Source organism: Acomys russatus, chromosome 29 (assembly GCF_903995435.1).
Source record: "Acomys russatus chromosome 29, mAcoRus1.1, whole genome shotgun sequence".
Classification (NCBI taxonomy): Eukaryota; Metazoa; Chordata; class Mammalia; order Rodentia; family Muridae; genus Acomys; species Acomys russatus.
In genome coordinates, this window is record NC_067165.1 from 23,863,157 (window position 1) to 23,881,481 (window position 18,325).

The following is an 18,325-nucleotide window of genomic DNA, read 5'->3' on the forward strand; positions in this document are numbered from 1 at the left end:
GGGACTGTGGCGATTTGAATTATAACCCCCAAAGGCTGGTAATTTGAATGCTTTGACACCAGGGATTGGCACTATTTAGAGGACTTGTGTTACCTGGGGTGGGCTTTGAGCTTTCAAAATGCCCATTCCAAGCCCAGCCGTTTTCTTTCCCTGCTGCCTGTTTCAACTACGCCTCCAGCACTGTGCCTGCATGCTGCCATGCTCCCCACTATGAAGACAATGGACTAACCCTCTGAAACTGTAAGCAAGCCCCAATTAAATGCTTTCTTTCCTAAGAGTTGCTGTGTTCAAGGTGTCTCTTGCCAGCATCGAACACTAAGGGGGGAAGAGAGCTTGCTCTGCACACACAAGGCTCAGGCTCACTCTCTAGGACCACAATCAAATCATTTTTCAGCCATGTGTGGCGACGTAGACTCTTCCCACTTGGAACACAGAGGCAGGCAGATCTTTGAGTTTGAAGCCAGCCTGACCTACACAGTGAGTTCTAGGACAGTAGGGGCTACACAGAGAAACCAACCCTGTCTCAAAACAAACCAGCAAACAAATTAAAAAAACACCCAAATATATTTAGGGGCTGCAAAGAGCTTAGTGGTTGAGTATTTTATTTTTGTTTCTCTGTGTAGCCTCGGCTGTCTTGGAACTTACTCTGTAGACCAGGCTAGCCTTGAACTCACGGAGATCCATTTGCCTCTGTCTCCCAAGTGTTGGGGTTATATGTGTGAGTCACCACTGCCCGACTAGTGTAAAGTTTTGAAGTGTTGATCCTCTCACTTTGTGGGTCCCAGGATTAAACTCAGGTTACCAGGTTTGTACGGCTACAGGCAGTTGTGAGCTACCCGACATGGGTGCTGGGAGCTGGGAGCTACCCATTCTATACCCCCAATTCCTTAGCCACGGGGCTTTCTGTGTAGTCCCAGAACCGGTGCCTGTGGTGCGGTATCCCCAGTTGCTCCCTGAGAGAATTCTCTCCCTGCTGGGTTTCTTTGCCTTTCTTCCTCTTTAGGCCTTTTTCTCTGCTGGCCCCATCCACCCAAGCCAAATGAGTCAAATAGTGACAGAACAGGAGAGAAGGTTCTAGCCCTCAGCCAGAGCCCCACCTTAACACTCACTTCCTTCTTGAATGTGATGGAGTGGTTGGTACCAAAGCCTCTTTGATGAAGGCGTCTGTAACACAGGCTGGGCCAGAGCAATGCAGCAGATGCCTGGGCAGACAGAAGGCCTGAGTAATCTTCCTTATTATCAGGAATATATGAATATTTTATATGAATTATATGAATATTACATGAATTATTATTATGAATAGTGCTCATTATCAGGGGTGGGGAGTCAGTGAAGAGGGAAAACAACCAGACAGGCTGCGCAAAATGTCCAACAAGGAACTATTTTTAACAAACTAATTTATTTCTCAGCCTCCAAAACCTGAGCCGCCTCCCTGGTGTGGATGGAGATTCAGCCCCTTAGGCCTCAAACTCAAACTCAAAGTACTGTGGGTCGAAGTAGTGGATGCGGACGTAACCGTCTTCGCCACCGCTGCTGTAGCTGGGGAGAGAAGGACAGGGTGGTCAGATGCTGCCGCTGCAGGAGGGAGGGGAGCAATGGGCAGAGGTCCTGGCCACTGAGACCCGTCCTTCACTGCGGCCATACCTCTTGCCATCGGGGTGGAAGGCAACGCTGTTGATAGGTCCAAAGTGGCCCTTGACCCTTCCAAACTCTTCCTCAAAAGCCAAATGGAAGAACCTGGGGAGAGAAGACCCAGTTACTTAAGTGTCTGCTTCTTTCCAAAACACATTTAAGGCAGCTTTCTACAAAATGAAGACTGCGGAGGCAGTGTCCTATGTAACAAAACAGAGGGGAGACATTAGAATAAAGGAAGGAGCGGAGGAAGTTAGGGGAAGACTTGGCCAACATCTGCCTCAGCATACAGCAACCACCAGGCTTCAGGGCTCTGAAGCTTGGTCTTACATCACTTACTTAATCTGCACACATTTCTGAGGTGAATATATTATGCCCGCCCAGTAAACAGTCCAGGATCCCGGGGACAAACAAAGACAGTGACACCTAGGCCCTCAGAATTCATGATCTCTGCCGCTGTTTAGAGTTCAGGTCCCACTTAGCCCAGGTGAGTTGGAGCTGACAGAGGCCAAGGACGACCTTAAAGTCATTCTCCGCCTCTGGAGTGACTGGAACTGTATTACAGGCTTGGGGCCACGGCCCGTTGGTAGTGCCAGCAACACAACGTGGTGTGCTAGGCAGGCACTTTAGCCAGCTGTCTGCCCAGCTGAGTTCATGACCCCATCTGCCACATCCAACATCTGCTGCACGCCCTGTGACCCTTAGCGGTCAGGAGGCTGGCGTTCATTCTGGAAAGAGTTCTCTGTGTGGTCTCAGCGTGGAAGAGTGTTCTTCCCTTTACCTGGCCTCGAACTTGCCAATCCTGGTGGAGGTGGTTGTTACGTCCATGGCTTCCTGACCACCTCCCAGCACCACCTAAAGGAAAGAAAGTCCAGTGCAGCCAGGACTGACTGACTTCAGCCCTCTGCTCCCACCCAGAGGGAGGAGCCTCAGCTCAGGGACAGGGCGAGCAGCCATTTAAAGTACCTCCAGCCCAGTTCCCTGGCGTTGATCAGCATTGGAACAACGCTAGGAGTCCCCCTTCTGCCTGAAACCATTTCCCCCAGCATTGCTGGGCTAGCATCCAGACTCCAGAAGTTTTAGCAGGAAGCCTGAGCCACTTCTTCTTACATGATCATAGTTGGGAGAGAGGGCGGCTGAGTTGACAGGACGCTCTGTCCGGAAAGTCTTCTGATGTTCCAGGCTTGTGGAGTCGAAGAGCTGGAGAGAAGGAAGGGGCAGAAGCCGTGATGGGCACCCCTCCGACCAGGTCAGACTGGTCCAGTGTGCGTCACAGGGCAAGCGAGGCTCCACCAGACCCTTACCCAGGCTCACCTTAGCAGTGTTGTCCTTGGATGCGGTGACAAACATGGTCATGTCTCTAGACAGCTGGATGTCGTTGATCTGCCGGGAGTGTTCCTTAACGTTCACCAACACTTCTCCAGACTGGAGGGTGGGGGTGGGGGGAAGGAAGATGGAGGAGGGAGAATAGGAGGGGGAAGAAGAGGAGAAGGAGGAGTTAGACTAACTTGCCAGAGTCCCAAGTCACTACTCCCTAGAAAGGGAGACAAGTTAGACATGACTTTACCCTTCCTTACCTCCTTGACCTAAGCTTGTACCCAACCCCTCCCTGCAAGCCTCATTCTTGGTGCCAGGATTGGCTGACCCCAAGCACTCTATCACTGAGCTGCATGCCCAGATATATTCTTTTATTAAAAAAAAAAAAAGTATGTGTATGGGTGCGTGCCTGCATATACACTTTATGTCAGTGCCCACAGGTGAGAGGACAGAATCCCCCTGGAACTAGAGTCACAGGTAGTTGTGAGCTACCTCCTGATATGGGTGCTAGGAATGGAACTCAGGTCCTCTGCAAGAGTAGCAAGTGGTTTTTTTTTTTAAAGATTTATTTATTACTATGTAAGTGCTCTGCCTGCATGTACACCTGCAGACCAGAAGAGGGCATCAGATCACATTACAGATAGTCATGGTTGCTGGGAATTGAACTCAGGACCTCTGGAAGAGCAGACAGTGCTCTTAACTGCTGAGCCATCTCTCCAGCCTCCCCCGCCCCCCCCCTTTTTTTTAATAATTCATTTTTATGTTTTGGTTTTTCGAGACAGGGTTTCTGTGTAGCCTTTGCTGTCCTAGATGCACTTTGTAGACCAGGCTGGCCTTGAACTCACATCAATCCGCCTGCCTCTGCCTCCCAAGTGCTGGGATTAAAGGAGTGCGCCACCACGCCCGGCTAGCAAGTATTCTTAACCAATGAGCCATCTCTCTAGGACATATCTTTTTTTGTTGTTTTTTTTTAGTTTTGAAATACAGCCCCACTAAGCTGTCTAAGGTCTGTCCTGAACTCACTTTGTTTCTTTTTTGAGACAAGTTTCACTATGTGTGCTTGATTGGCCTGGAACTGGCAATGTAGACCAGACTGACCTCAGACTCAGGTTCGCCTGCCTTTGCCTCCAAGGACCGATATTAAAGGTGTGTGTCACCTCAGCTCGCCTCAAGCCTGCAACTTTCGGTCTTCCTGCTTCACTGGTCCCATCTGTTACTAGGTTACCACCACACCCACCTGTAAACGCAGTGGGTTTTTTTTCTTCTTCTTTTCATTATCCTCTCTCCTCTAACTTTGGTCTTAGAGTCTTGTTACCCGTCAATCACTGAAACTTAGCTTCCCAGGTAACTAGGACTACAGTGTACACTCTTCTACTGGACGTCTAGATATCATGTGACTGTTAAAACTCTATATCCTCATGTGTACCGCCTAGTTCAGGCCTATTCTCCAAGCTGTAGCTGGAGAGGCTTTTTGTTTTGGTTTTGTTTTTTTTCCAGACAGGGTTCCGCTGTGTAGCCTTGGCAGTCCTGGACTCGCTTTGTAGACCAGGCTGGCCTCGAACTCAGAGATCTGCCTGCCTCTGCCTCTTGAGAGCTGGGATTAAAGGTGGGTGCTACCACGCCCGATCCTGTAGAGTCCTTCTAGATGGAAATAAACCATCTACTGCCCAGAGAACCAGATCCTTGCCTTCTGATATTCAGACCTTCAAGCTCTAGTCTAGCCCACTTTTCAGAGGACAGCATTCATGGGCTTTGACTGTACCACTTGCCCTAGGACTGGGAGACTGAACTCAAGGCCTTATCCACGCTAAGCAAGTGCTCTGCCCGTGGGCCATACTTGAAACCTTCACTGCTACTATTCCTTCTGCCTATAGAAATCTACCCTTCCAGCTGGAAGATATTTTTATTTTAAACATTTGCTCATTTTTATTTTATGTATTGTTAAGTATTTTGTCTCTCTGAGTACGTATGCGTGTGCCACGTGCATGTCTGGTGCTCAAGGAGCCAGAAGGTATCAGAGCCCCTGGAACTGGGGTTCAGGACAGTTGGGGGCGGCCATGTGGGTGCTGGAACCTAGTTCTTCTGCAAGAATAGCTCGTGCTACCCGGCTTGGTGGCACATGCCTGTAATCCCATCACTCGGGAGGCAGAGGCAGATGGATCACTGTGCGTTCAAGGCTAGCCTGGTCTACAAAGCGAGTCCAGGACAGCCAGGGCTACACAGAGAAACCCTGTCTCGAGAAACCAAAAAGAACAGCAGACCATCTTCTCTAAGTGCTGAAAGCTGTACTTATTTTTCATGGCTCCGTGTACACATGTACACGCCACCTCCTCTGTGACAGAGGACACTCTGGATTTAACTGAAACGTGCTGACTGTTGTAAGCTGGTGTCTGATTGTTTTCCTAGGAGCCTCACGTACGGTCTAGCATTCTCTACGGGCTTACTGTGACCACCGTACCGTGTCCTGAGTGCCTGGCGACACTTCCCCATGCCTACTGTGTCCTTACCTTGGCGCTGTACTGGTTGAGCTCGCCGCTCTCGTGGCCTGCGATGATGCACTCCCCCAGAGGTCCCCACACGGCACTGGTGATCTTGGAATCATTGCACGGGATCTTCATGTAGGGTTCATTGCTGTCTGCGCACAGCAGCAGAGGTCAGGCCCTGGGAGCTGAAGCCACACCCTCCACCCGCAGCACTCCCACTCCCCCTCCCCCCCCCCCCCCCCCCCCCCCGGGCCTGCCCTCACCGATCTGGCTGGGATCCCGGAGGTCAAAGAAGCTCACGAAACACTGGTACCCCATCTGCTTGTCTGTGGAGAACATGACGATGTTGCCTCCGAAGTCAAAGCCACAGGTGCGGACGGCCGAGTTGGTCTTGAGGAGAGCCAGCTGCTTGCCTGGGGACGGGCAGTCTGGTTACTCTGGTCTAATGGGGTCACGGGGAGGACCTGTCGCACTCACCTACCACGTCTCACAGGGTTCCCTCCCTGATGACTGCAGGCCACCACTCTCCTCCCCGATGCTGCTTTCTAGTCCCTTCCTCATGAACCCTGCTAATGTGGCTCTATGCACGGTGGGTCCCAAGATGTCTTCCTCTCAGACTCTGTTTCTCCTGAGTATCCCAGCATACAAGCGGCCGCACAGCAATCACTCAGTAGTAAGAATATAATGGCCTCCCCGCTCCCCACGGTCAGTTCCTTACTGCATGGACTTTGTTCAAACCCACCAGTCCCCTACTCTTCCCTGCTGATCAAACTCATCAGTGCTATGTTTTACAGAACAAAACCAAGTTCTTTGTCTTTTAAGAGCTTAAACTGGACAGGTGGCTGCACATGCTTTTGATCCCAGCACTCAGGAAGCAGAGGCAGGCAGATCTCTGAGTTTAAGGACAGTCAGGGCTACAGAGAAACTCTGTCTCTAAATATAAATAAGGAAATAAATATTCTGAAGAAAAAAACACCAAAACTTACACCTAAACTGGAGAGATGGCTCGGTGTCTAAGAGCACTGGATTTTTTTTGTTGTTTTGCTTTTTCGAGATAGGGTTTCTGTGTAGCCTTGGCTGTCCTGGACATGCTTTGTAGACCAGGCTGGCTTTGAACTCAAATCAATCTGCCTGCCTCTGCCTCCCGAGTGCTGGGATTAAGCGCTACCATGCCCAGCTGCACTGGCTGTTCCTACAGAGGAGCTGGGTTCAATTCCCTGCACCCACAAGCTGCTCTCAGCTTTCTGGAACTCTGGTCCCAGTACATCTGATGCCTTCTTCTGGCATCCATGGGCAGTGTACACACATGCTACCAAGATACACGTGAAGGCAAAACAGCCATCTACAAATAAAATAAAAAAACAAAAACCTGAGATGGAAAAATGGAGTAGCAGTCAGGAGGGCTGGCTACTCTTCCAAAGATGCTGCATTCAACACACGGCGGCTCACAACTGTCTATAACTATAGAGGGATCTGAAGCCCTCTTCTGGTGTGCTGACCAACGCAACCAAAACATCCTACACAAAATGCGTTAAGTCTTAAACTGGTGCTTTTTCTTTTTATGCTTTTCTTTGTTTTGTTTTCTTCAAACAGGGTTTTCTGTATAGGCTTGGCTGTCCTGAAGCTTGCTCTATAGACCAGGCTGGCCTCCAACTCACAAAGATGCACCTGTTTTTGCCTCCAGAGTACTGGGATTAAAAGTCTATGCCATCACTCCCTGGCTTTTTTGTTTATTTGCTGTTTTTCGAGACAGGATTTCTCTATGTAGCCTGGCTGCCCCAGATTCGCACTCACAGCAATCCACCTGCCTCTGCCTCCCAAGTGCTGAGATTAATGGCGTGCACTACCACACCTGGCTTTTTTTGTTTGTTTGTTTTGAGACAAGGTGTTAGCCTTGGCTGTCCTGGACTCACTTTGTAGACCAGGCTGGCCTCGAACTCACATTGATCTGCCTGCCTCTGCCTCCCGAGTGCTGGGATTAAAGGCGTGCACCACCATGCCCGGCTCGCTTGATAGTTTTATATGCATAGATAATATATTGATTACTCTCCTTCCCACAGCTATCACCACTCTTCTATGTCACCCAGTCTATATCCCAGGTTCATCACTTTCTAGTCTTGTTCTGTGGCCCATTTAAGTTAACTAGGGCTGTCTGAATGACCACAGTGGATTGGAGTGTCCACGAGAACCTGCTGGGATCGCCTTTCTTTCCTTACTTAGAGAAATCCACCTGTTTCTGCCTCTGGAGCGCTGGGATTAGAAGCATGCGTTATCCACTGTCCATCTTGAAACTAGGTTTTTTGTTTTTTGGCTTTTCAAGGCAGAGTTAGCTTTGGCTGTCTTGGACTTGCTTTGTAGACCAGACTGGCCTCGAACTCAGAGATTCGTCTGCCTTTGCCTCTGGAGTGCTGAGATTACAGGCATGCACCACCAAGCCAGGATAAAATTAAATTCTTTTTTTTTTTTTTTTTTTTTTTTTCTTCAAGACAAGGTTTCTCTGTGTAGCCTTGGCTGCCCTAGACTCACTTTGTAGCCCAGGATGGCCTCAAACTCACAGTGAGAAATTAACTCTTAACTTCAACATTCAAGGCTTCTCTGGCCTCGGCCTCTTGTTTCATCTACCCCACCCCAAGCTAGCCTACAAGTCTCCATTCTCCTGTCTCAGCTCCGCAGTGCTGGGATAGAGGTGTGTGCTATCACACAGCTTGTCCTAGCCTTTTACCTGGAAAATACTTGCTTTGATTCCTGCTTGTGCCAAAGTGAGCAAACACTTTGCCACTCACGAAAGCCCAGCTTACAGGACAGTTCCCTAGACGCCTTCCAAGGCCACTCCTCCCCACTCCAGGAGGTCCACTGGCTCTTTCTCGCCCTCCTTAAACATGGCTCACTATCGATGTAAAGCCTCTTTTCCCAGCTTAGACCCTTGCTGTTTTGTTCGTTAACTCTTACGCTCTGGACCGGACCATCCGTGAATTTGCTTAGACAGGCACACTGTAGTTGGCAATTTTTTTGCTGAAAAAGTGAATGACCCCCAGGCTTACCTGTTTCACAGTCCCAGAGCCGACAGCTGTTGTCAGCTGAACCAGTAAGGACGTGCTTGGTGTCCCCTGGAAGAGGTGTTAAGAAGCATGACCAGGGCTGGAGAAATGGCTCAGTGGTTAGGAGCACTGGCTGCTATTCTAGAGGACCCAGGTTAGATTCCAATACCCATGTGGTGGCCCACAACTCCAGTTCTAGGGCATCTAAGGGCACCAGGCACACATATGTACATGCAGGCAAATCACTCCTAGACCCAGAATAAAATAAAAACGACTAGGGCTGGAGAGCGCGCTCAGTGGGTAAGGTGCTTAGTGTGGAAATATGAGGACCTTAATTCAGATCCCTAGCACTCACATAAAGACTCTCTCAAGTTTGTTACCTAGGTGTGGTGATGCACACCTTTGATCCCAGTACTTGGGAGGCAGAGGCAGGCGGATCTCTGAGTTCGAGGCCAGCCTGGTCTACGGAGAGGAAGTTCGTTCCAGCACAGCCAGGGCTATAGAGTGAGAGAGACGCTGTCTCAAAAAGGTAAATGAATAAATAAATATATAAAAGGCAGGAGACTGAAGAGATGGCTCAGTGGACCCAGGTCAGATTCCCAGCACCCACTTGGTGGCTAACAACCATCTGTAACTCCTGTTTTAAGTGATCTGATGCCTTCTGCTGGCACTGCACACACATGGTACACAGACACATGTGCAGGCAAAACATGCATAGAAATAAAACTAAATCTCCCCCTCTTCCTTAGTTTTTCGAGATAGGGTTTCTCTGTGTAGCCCTGGCTGCCCTGGAACTTTCTCTGTAGGCCAGGCTGGCCTCGAACTCAAAAGATTCATCTACCTCTGCCCCCTGAGTGCTGATACTAAAGGCACGCGCCACCACTGCCCAACTCTAAAACTAAATTTTTAGGGGGAAAGAAAAGGTTGAAGAATGATTGAAGACAACGTGATACCGACTTCTGACCTCCACAATCCACACAGAAACACACACACACACACACACACACACACACACACACACACACAGGAAAATGACTCAGTCCACCTGAATCCATGTCCTTTTGGAAGCCATCCAAGCATCTCCCAGTTCAGCCCCAAAGAGCCTTGCTCACTTTTACCTCTGAGCGTTCTGACCTTCCCATCCGAAACTCGAAGCACCCGGGAGGAGGGAGTGTTTTTCTTAGACCACCGTAGCATGTCAAACTCCCATCCTCAAAGGCGGCATCTCCAAGATGGGCCTGAGCCACAGCAAAAAGGATACAGTCAGCGTCCACACACCACACAGCTCCAGTATGGCCCATGTAGGTGCCTAGCCTCTCTCCATTCACAGAGTACCACACATTGACGATCTGGAAGAGAAAAATGACAGGACGGGTCACATCCCTGCAAACGCAATAGCTTGTTTTGCCCGACAAACCCTCTGTAGACTCTAGCCAAGCCAAGTCTGACTTTTGCTCATTTATTAAGTGGAGAGCTGATTTAAAAAAAAAAAAAAAAAAGCCGGGCGTGGTGGCGCACGCCTTTAATCCCAGCACTCGGGAGGCAGAGGCAGGTGGATCGCTGTGAGTTCGAGGCCAGCCTGGTCTACAAAGCGAGTCCATGATGGCCAAGGCTACACAGAGAAACCCTGTCTCGAAAAACAAAAAAACAAAACAAAACAAACAAAAAAAAAAGGACCAGCTTAGGTGGGCACAGTGGCACACACCTGTAATCCCAGCACTTGCCGAGGCAGAGGCAGGTGGCTGTCTCTCTGTGAGTTTGAAGCCAGCCTGGTCTACAAAGCGACTCCAGGACCACGACCAGCTCCTGGGTTTTCCTCCCTTCCTAAAGGTGAACAGCAGTGGAGTCAGGCCTGCAGTAGCATCCTCATTATCTACTTTTGTTTGGACCTGGCATCTCTCTGAAGAATCAAAGGCCAAGTTGAGTTCCAGTCTAAAAAAAACCTTGCGTGTCCTGTCCAATCGGGAACAGATGGCAGTAAAGACTGTATGGGCCCCAGTGCTCCATCACTAGCTCACTGCATGAACTTAAATACAGTGCTTCTTCCCTTTAAAAGGGTTGGGACAGGGCTGGAGAGCCGGCTCAGGGGTTAAAGAGTACTGGCTGCTCTCTCAAGGAGCTGGGTTCGATTCCCAGCACCCACATGATGGCTCACAACCATCTGTATCTCCAGTTCCAGGGGATCTGATATCTTCCACCAGCCTTCTCTGGCACCGGGCACACACATGCTACACAGATATGCAAAGCAGGTAAAACACCCTGTCATTCTACATATACATATATATATATATATATATATATATATTTTTTTTTTTTTTTTTTTACATACATATATTTTTAAAAGACTGGGACGAGCTGTGCATGGTAGCACACACGTGTATTCCCAAGACCAAGAGGCTGAGGCAGGAGGATGCAGCAGGTGCAGGCCAGTTTGCAAAGATACCTTACCCCAACCAACAGCTCTCTTCAAAGGGCAGCTTGTGAAGCGCCAATAAAATGCTGTCTACCGAGACTTAAAATGTAAGTGACCAACATATACCAGGTATGGTGAAAAACTGTTTACAAGGATGACTCACTTTGTTGAGGGAGGTACTTAAACTACCCATGTTTTATTAAAAGGGAAAATTGTAGTTTAGAAATCGAAACGTCATGTTCGAAGACACACAGCTAGTAGGTGCAGGAGACCTCAGTTTACTAACTCCTTGTGTAAATGCCTCAAAGGGTAGAACCCAAAGGGACTGTGCACTGAGCACCCTTTATGGCGTTAAGGAACCAACCCCAGGGCTGGTTGGATATAAACCACTACAGTCTGAACTATAACCCCAAGACCCCCATAATGACACAAGCTCACTGCCATGGACCAACGTTCTCCTCTGGGTTACCGGTTCTGATTCTTTCCATCCTCGGAGTCATTAGAGTTGACCTCGTCCCCGTCCCGTCTCCAGTCCCCCTTCCACAGTCTCTAATTTTTCTTCTCCCGGGGTACTCTTTCTTTTCAACCATCAAGTTCTTCCAAGTCTGACGCTAACCTATCCCCGTATGGGTGGTTTTGCTTTTTATAGGAATACCTCTCAGGAGGCAAAGCTCGTTCACCCACTGTCCCAGCGGCGCGAACTCGCCCCTCCGGCTGCCCCACCCGCCCGCGCGCGGTAGCTCACAGGGTCTTTGGCCACGGTGAAGAGGAGGTCTCCTTCGCGGTTGTATTTGATCTGCGTGATGGACCGCTCATGGCCCTGCAACAGGATGGGCTTCTGTAGGGACAGAACCGGAGTGTCAGTGCCGTGAACCCCATGCCATGCTGACAGAAGCCCCCGGGACCTTGGCGCCCGCGCATGGAACTCACCATCCTTGCGGTGACGCGAGGAGAGAGGCAATGTGAGTAGGACCGGAAGAGGACTAGGGTGACTTCCGGATGGATGCATGGTCTCCGCCTTCTCGCTCCCGGAAGTAGAAGGGCCTGGCGTCTCCATGGCGGCGTCCCTGGGTGGGTAGCTGGCCCCGCCCCTTCACGGATTCTGACTCTGGCTAGAGCATCTTTTCTTACTCTCCTGGGACCCCAGAAACCGAAGCCTGTTAAGCCCTGGACCCTGGTCCCTCGGACTCACTTCCGCCGGCCTCCGGGCGGGTCCTCACTACCTATCGCTGCCGGGCGCTCCACGCGGGAGGGAGATGGAGATGGGTCTTACCGGGCTGGAGGAGGCCGGGTCGGGCCCGGGTGACTCTCTGCCCTTTTGCTTTCAGGGCAGGTGCTTGCCCTGGTACTGGTGGCCGCACTGTGGGGAGGCACGCAGCCGCTGCTGAAGCGGGCCTCCTCCGGCCTGCAGCAGGTGCATGAGCAGACATGGGCCCGGCAGCTGTTACAGGAGATGAGGACTCTCTTCTTGAATACTGAGGTACGCTCCCTGGGAGGAGCCGCTGAGCTTTTGATCACTGGTCAGCCAGATGCCCAGCCCACCTCCTACTCACTAGAAGCTCCAGGAGGATTCATTTATCCTCTGTGAGCCTCAGCTTCATCATCGGTAAAATGGAAATGTTAATAGCCTATGTATGTCTAGGGCTAATAATAAGAATTGAGGATAGACACGCAAAACACTAGCATTGAGCGTAGTACAGCATGTATGTTCAGTCTATGATTGCTATTTTTTTTAATTTTATTTTAGTTTTTGCTTTGGTTTGTTTCTGTTTTTCGAGACAGGGTCTCTCTGTGTAGCCTTGGCCATCCTAGACTCGCTTTGTAGACCAGGCTGGCCTTGAACTCACAGTGATCCGCCTGCCTCTGCCTCCCGAGTGCTGGGATTTACAGGCGTGCACCGCCACGCCCGGCTTATTTTTATTTTTTTGAGACAGGGTTTCTCAGTGTAGCCCTGGCTATGGCTCTGTAGACCAGGCTAACCTCGCACTCATAGAGATCCGCCTGCCTCTGCCTCCCTGTGCCTCCACTGCCCGGCTCCATGACTACTATTAATGTTATTGTCACCCTGTCAATTATATAACTGTTGTGAGCCTTTGCAGAAGCTTCTTCGGGCTCAGGTTGTCCTGGGGTAGAACATAGGGCTATCCGCGGCTGCCAGGGTAAACTAGCGAGATATGCAGCACTCTCAGGACTAGGGGGAAGGAGGAGGAGGGCCGTCCAGATAGAAGTACTGTATGAATTGGGAGTACAGAGATGGAGTTGCAGGACTTGGAAGGGGTGACAGGGCTTACACCTGTGGGGAAGATGGGACCTGGCCACGATGAGGGAGAGGGCATTTAGGGCAATAGTGCACATTGAATGTGTTTCTCTCTTTGCCCCAAAGGCAAATACACCAGGTTTCCCTGGGCATTTATAACCATCCTTGCCCCCTGGGGGAAAGGCATATGCTGGAACAGGCGTTCTCAGACTGTGGGTCGTGATCCCAAAGGGGTTGAAAATCAGATATCCATTAATCCCAGCACTCGGGAGGCAGAGGCAGGCGGATCGCTGTGAGTTCGAGGCCAGCCTGGTCTACAAAGTGAGTCCAGGACAGCCAAGGCTAAGACAGAGAGACCCTGTCTCGAAAAACCAAAAAAAAAAAAAAAAAAAAAAAATCAGATATCCTTATAATTCATAATAATAGCAAAGTTAGTTATGAAGTAGCCATGAAAATAATTTTATGGCTGGCGTCACCACAGCATGAGGAACTGTATTAAAGGTTCGCATCATTAGGGAGGGTGGGAGCCACTGAGCTAGAAGATTAGAGAGACTGTTGCCTACGTAGGCAATCCCTGACAGGTGTCTCCTTTTTCCAGTACCTGATGCCCTTTCTCCTCAACCAGAGTGGCTCTCTTCTCTACTACTTGACCTTGGCCTCAACAGGTAGGTCTCTGGCTTGGCCCTCCTCTCCAGGGGCAGTAACCTGAAACACCTTGCACCTACCAGTGAGAGCAAACACCTGTTTCTGGTCCTTCGCTGGGCCACAGGGCAGTGAGGGGCCTGTGTGTGTGTGGCAGACACTTTGGCTGGCTTGACAGCCTTGTGCAGCAGTGGAGGGAGATTCATTTTGCTGTTATTTTGTGAGGAGAGGGAATTCTGTTTTCCTTTTCTTTCTTTCTTTTTTTCTTTTTTTTTTTTAGACAGGGGTTCTCTGTGTAGCCTTAGCTATCCTGGACTCCTTTGCAGACTAAGCTGGCCTCGAACTCACAGCGATCTGCCTGCCTCTACCTCCCGAATGCTGGGATTAAATGTGTGGACCACCACGCCTGGTGGGATTTCCCTTTTTGGTGATAATTTTTCTTTTTGTTTGATAGTTTTAATTTTGGGAGGGGCGAGGAAGGTTGCTTTTTGGGACAGGTTTCTCTGTGTAGCCGTGGCTGCCCTAGAACTCACTCTGTAGACTAGGCTGGCCTCGAACTCACAGAGATCCGCTGGCCTCTGTTTCCTGAGTGCTGGGATTAAAGGCGTGTGCTACCACCACCTGGTAGTTTTAATTTTTTATCAATTTATTTGTGTGTGTGTGTACAGAGAATAAGTTTTGGGAGTGGGTTCTTTGACCTTGAGATTCTAGTCATGAACTCAGATCATCAGTCTTGAAGGCAAGTGCGTTTACTTACTGAGCAGTTTCACTGGCCTCTTGGTTTTGAGGCCAAGGCTCACTGTCTAACTCAGGGTGGCTTCCAGTGTCTGTCTTCCAAGTGATGACAGGTGTTCACCAAATCCACATGGAAATGATGCCCTGATGCCTTTGATCCCACTGTGCACTGCCTGCCTGGCCTAGAGTAAGCCCCTTATTTGAGCCTTGGTATTTTACCGTGGGCTTCATAGCATTGTGAAGATCAATTCAGTGTAGGAGAAGAATCTAGCAAAGTACCTGACGTGCAGCAGAGGCGCCAGAAATAAACATCCTTCCTCCCGATGTGCATTCACTGTTCCTACTACATAAGATTACACATTTTATTTAGGTTATGACCTTCTGAAACAAGCATGTTTATCCTCATTGAGAAGTTGTAACACTGGGCAATTTACTATGCTTGTCCTGAGCCCAATAGCGTGCTAGTGCAAAGGGATTTAAAGGTTCATATTAGCGGTGTGAGCTGGTTTATAACCATGGTGGCTCATGCCTGTAACCCAGCATTCTGAGACTGAAGCAGAGAGCCACACCTTCATGGCCATCCTGGGATACTTAGTGAGTTCTAGGTCAACATGTCCTTTAAAAGAAAAAACCAGTAGGAAGCCAGGCGGTGGTGGCGCACACCTTTAATCCCAGCACTCAGGAGGCAGAGGCTGGTGGATCACTGTGAGTTGGAGACCAGCCTGGTCTACAAAGTGAGTCCAGGATAGCCAAGGCTACACAGAGAAACCCAGTATGGGGGGTGGGGGGTAGGGAGGGGAGAACCAGCAGGAGACTCTGCTCCACCCCCTAGATTTTTGCCTTTGAACATCTGCAAAAGTCTCCTTGCTTTGGTTTTGTCTGTCCTAGAGTCAAGAGGCCTAAGAGGAGAAAAAGACCTGGTGAGATGGCCTCCAGATCTGTTTGGGTTTTTTGTTTGTTTGTGTGTTTATTTGTTTTTCAAGACAGAGTTTCTCTGTGTTAGCCTTGGCTGTCCTGGACTCACTTTGTAGACCAGGCTGGGCTTAAACTCACAGCTATCCACCTGCCTCTGCCTCCTGAGTGCTGGGATTAAAGACATGCGCCACCACGCCTGGCTGATGGCCTCCAGATTTGATACTTGGGATTCAAGTAGAGAGACAGTATGCATAAGGCGGGCAGTGATGGTGCACGCCATTAATCCCAGCACTCGGGAGGCAGAGGCAGGTGCATCGCTGTGAGTTCAAGTCCAGCCTGGTCTACAAAGTGAGTCCAGGTCAGCCAAGGCTAACACAGAGAAACCCTGTCTCAAAAAACAAAAAACAAAACAAAAAAACAAAAAAAGGATTTAACTACTAGGCTCGAGAGCTCCACAGGTAAAGGTACCTACCACCAAGCCTGATGACCAGAGAGCCGATTCCTGTAACTTGTTCCCTGCCCTCTGGCCTAATGCAGTTCCTTCGGGGAGGACGGCACTTACTATCCCTTAGCTGCATCTAGCTATATATGAAGTTTTTAGTATTCTCCCTCCCCCTTATTTATTTATTTTTATTTTGAGACAGTTCCTCTGTGAAGCCCTCATTGTCCTGGAACTCACTCTATAGACCAAGCTGGCCTCAAACTCAGAGATCTGTCTGCCTCTGCCTCCTGAGTGCTGGGACACCGCCTGGCTTGTTTATGGAGCTTTTGTCTTTCAGTGTTAGGGATAGAATTCAGGGTGTTAAAATTGGAGCAGCCGGGCTGGAGAGATAGCTCAGTGGTTAAGAGCATTGGCTGCTCTTCCAAAGGTCCTGAGTTCAATTTCCAGGAACCACATGGTGGCTCACAACTGTCTGAAACTCCAGTTTCATAGGATCTGACTGACACCTTCTCACAGACACACATGTAGGCAAGACACCAAAGCAAATAAAATAAATAAATTATTGAAAAAAAATTGGAGCAGCCAGCCTGGCATGATGGTGCACACCTTTAATCCCAGCTCTCAGGAGGCAGAGGCAGGCGGATCGCTGTGAATTCGAGGCCAGCCTGGTCTACAAATGGAGTCCAGGACAGCCAGGGCTACACAGAGAAACCCTGTCTTGAAAAAACCAAAAAAAAAAAAAAAAAAAAAAAAAAAAAAAAGAATGAAGTCTTTACACTCACAGAGAATGCAGATTTCAAGGTTATCAGATAGCCAGGCACCAAAAGGCGCATGAGAAGGCTGGGCTCCTGTGCTGGGCGCTCCCTGGGCGCTCTGGCAACTCCAATGCATTTGCACAGCACAGCAAGAATGGTATCACCATTTAGGGGCTAGAGAGATGGCTCAGTGGTTAAGAGCGCCGCCTGCTCTCCCAGAGGTCCTAAGTTCAATTTCCAGCAACCACATGGTGGCTCACAACCATCTATATAATGTGATCTGGTACCCTCTTCTGCAGCACTCATATGCAATAAATAAATCTTAAAAAAAAAATTATCACCATTTATTTATTTTTGAAACCAAATCTTTTTTTTTTGTTTGTTTGGTTTGGTGTTTTGTTTTGTTTTGTTTTGTTTTGTTTTTGGAGACAGGGTTTCTCTGTGTAGCCTTGGCTGTCCTGGACTCACTTTGTAGACCAGGCTGGCCTCGAACTCACAGTGATCCACCTGCCTCTGCCTCCCGAGTGTTGGGATTAAAGGCGTGTGCCACCACCGCCCGGAGAGACCAAATCTAATTATTTCGCCCCAGCTGTCTTGGAACTCCTAAGGTAGATCAGACTGGCTTTGAACCCACAGAGATCTGCCTGCCTCTGCTTCCAGAGTGACTGAATGAAAAATATGTGTCACCAAGACTGTCTTGAGTTGCTCTTGTAAAGGTGGTGATGGTGATGGAGAAGAGGACAGAGAGGAGGAAATGTTGCAACTATTTTGTCCCTAGAAAGGCATTCTTTGCATCTAGGAATTTTTTTTTTTTCTTTTCTTGTTCTGACTGCCCAGATCTGACTTTAGCTGTGCCCATCTGTAACTCTCTGGCCATTGTCTTCACACTGATTGTTGGGAAGGTTCTTGGAGAAGATATTGGTGGAAAACGTAAGTCCCAAGCTGCTGCACGGCAGGTGATGGCTGCTTGGGCCTTGGCATGTGTGAGCATCTCCCCTGTGTGAGAGAGGAGAGGCCTTCCCTTATCTTGCCCTTTGCTCTGCAACAGCTCCCCTGCCTGATTGTGGTTGTCAGTTTCAGTTTCCTTCCCCTGGGGAATCTGGGGACAGAGGCCGGGGTGGGAATCAGGACTAGGCCCATCAGTCTTCTTCCTTGGCCGTGCTGACCCCCTGCCCCTTGACGGTGTTTTCTTTACCTCAGAAGCTGTGGCCGGCATGGTGCTCACCGTCGCAGGGATCACACTTTGTATCACAAGCTCAGTGACCAAGGCCCAGGGTCAACCATTGGCCTCGTGAGTGGGCCAACCCCAACTTTCAACTCTCCTGTGCTCAGCCAGGCACTGAGGTGCAGGCGAGCTTCCTCAGCCCTCAGCCACACCTACCTCATGGGCCACTAGAAGAACAGTACTGTCCATCATTCCAGGACAGGCCTCACAGAGAAACCCTGCCTCAAGACAAACAAAGATAACACTGGCAAGATTTTGTAACCGTGGGTGGGTTCAGCTGTTGGGATTTAGCACTGGAACCAGGTATGGTGGTCCCCGACTTTGATCCCAGCAATTGAGAGGCAGAGGCAGACAAATCTCTGTGAATTCCAGGCCAGCCTGGTCTACAAAGCAAGTTCTAGGACAGCCAGGGCTACACAGAGGAACCCTGTCTCAAACAACAACAAAGGATTCAGCAGCAGAGACTTTACA

General features: G+C 49.5%; 2 protein-coding genes across 3 annotated transcripts; one reads left to right on the forward strand and one right to left on the reverse strand.

Moving 5' to 3' along the window:
* Window positions 1-1,419: 1,419 nt before the first annotated feature.
* On the reverse strand, window positions 1,420-11,937 carry Eif3i (eukaryotic translation initiation factor 3 subunit I). Its single transcript, XM_051171557.1, has 11 exons — window positions 11,814-11,937; window positions 11,629-11,721; window positions 9,732-9,819; window positions 8,474-8,539; window positions 5,696-5,845; window positions 5,457-5,584; window positions 2,947-3,057; window positions 2,743-2,832; window positions 2,414-2,487; window positions 1,645-1,737; window positions 1,420-1,539 (listed from the first exon to the last, which is right to left on the reverse strand). Exons 1-11 carry the CDS (start codon window positions 11,814-11,816, stop codon window positions 1,458-1,460), a joined length of 978 nt encoding a protein of 325 aa, XP_051027514.1. The 5' UTR covers window positions 11,817-11,937; the 3' UTR covers window positions 1,420-1,457.
* Window positions 11,913-18,050, forward strand: Tmem234 (transmembrane protein 234). 2 transcript variants are annotated; one of them, XM_051171558.1, is made up of 5 exons: window positions 11,913-11,954; window positions 12,212-12,363; window positions 13,739-13,805; window positions 17,467-17,559; window positions 17,830-18,050. In XM_051171558.1, the coding sequence occupies exons 1-5, from the start codon at window positions 11,939-11,941 to the stop codon at window positions 17,922-17,924; spliced, it is 423 nt and encodes a 140-aa protein (XP_051027515.1). In that variant the 5' UTR covers window positions 11,913-11,938; the 3' UTR covers window positions 17,925-18,050. The 2 variants fall into 2 exon arrangements, with proteins under 2 accessions (XP_051027515.1, XP_051027516.1); XM_051171559.1 differs by having other exon boundaries at window positions 17,833-18,050.
* Window positions 18,051-18,325: the final 275 nt, after the last annotated feature.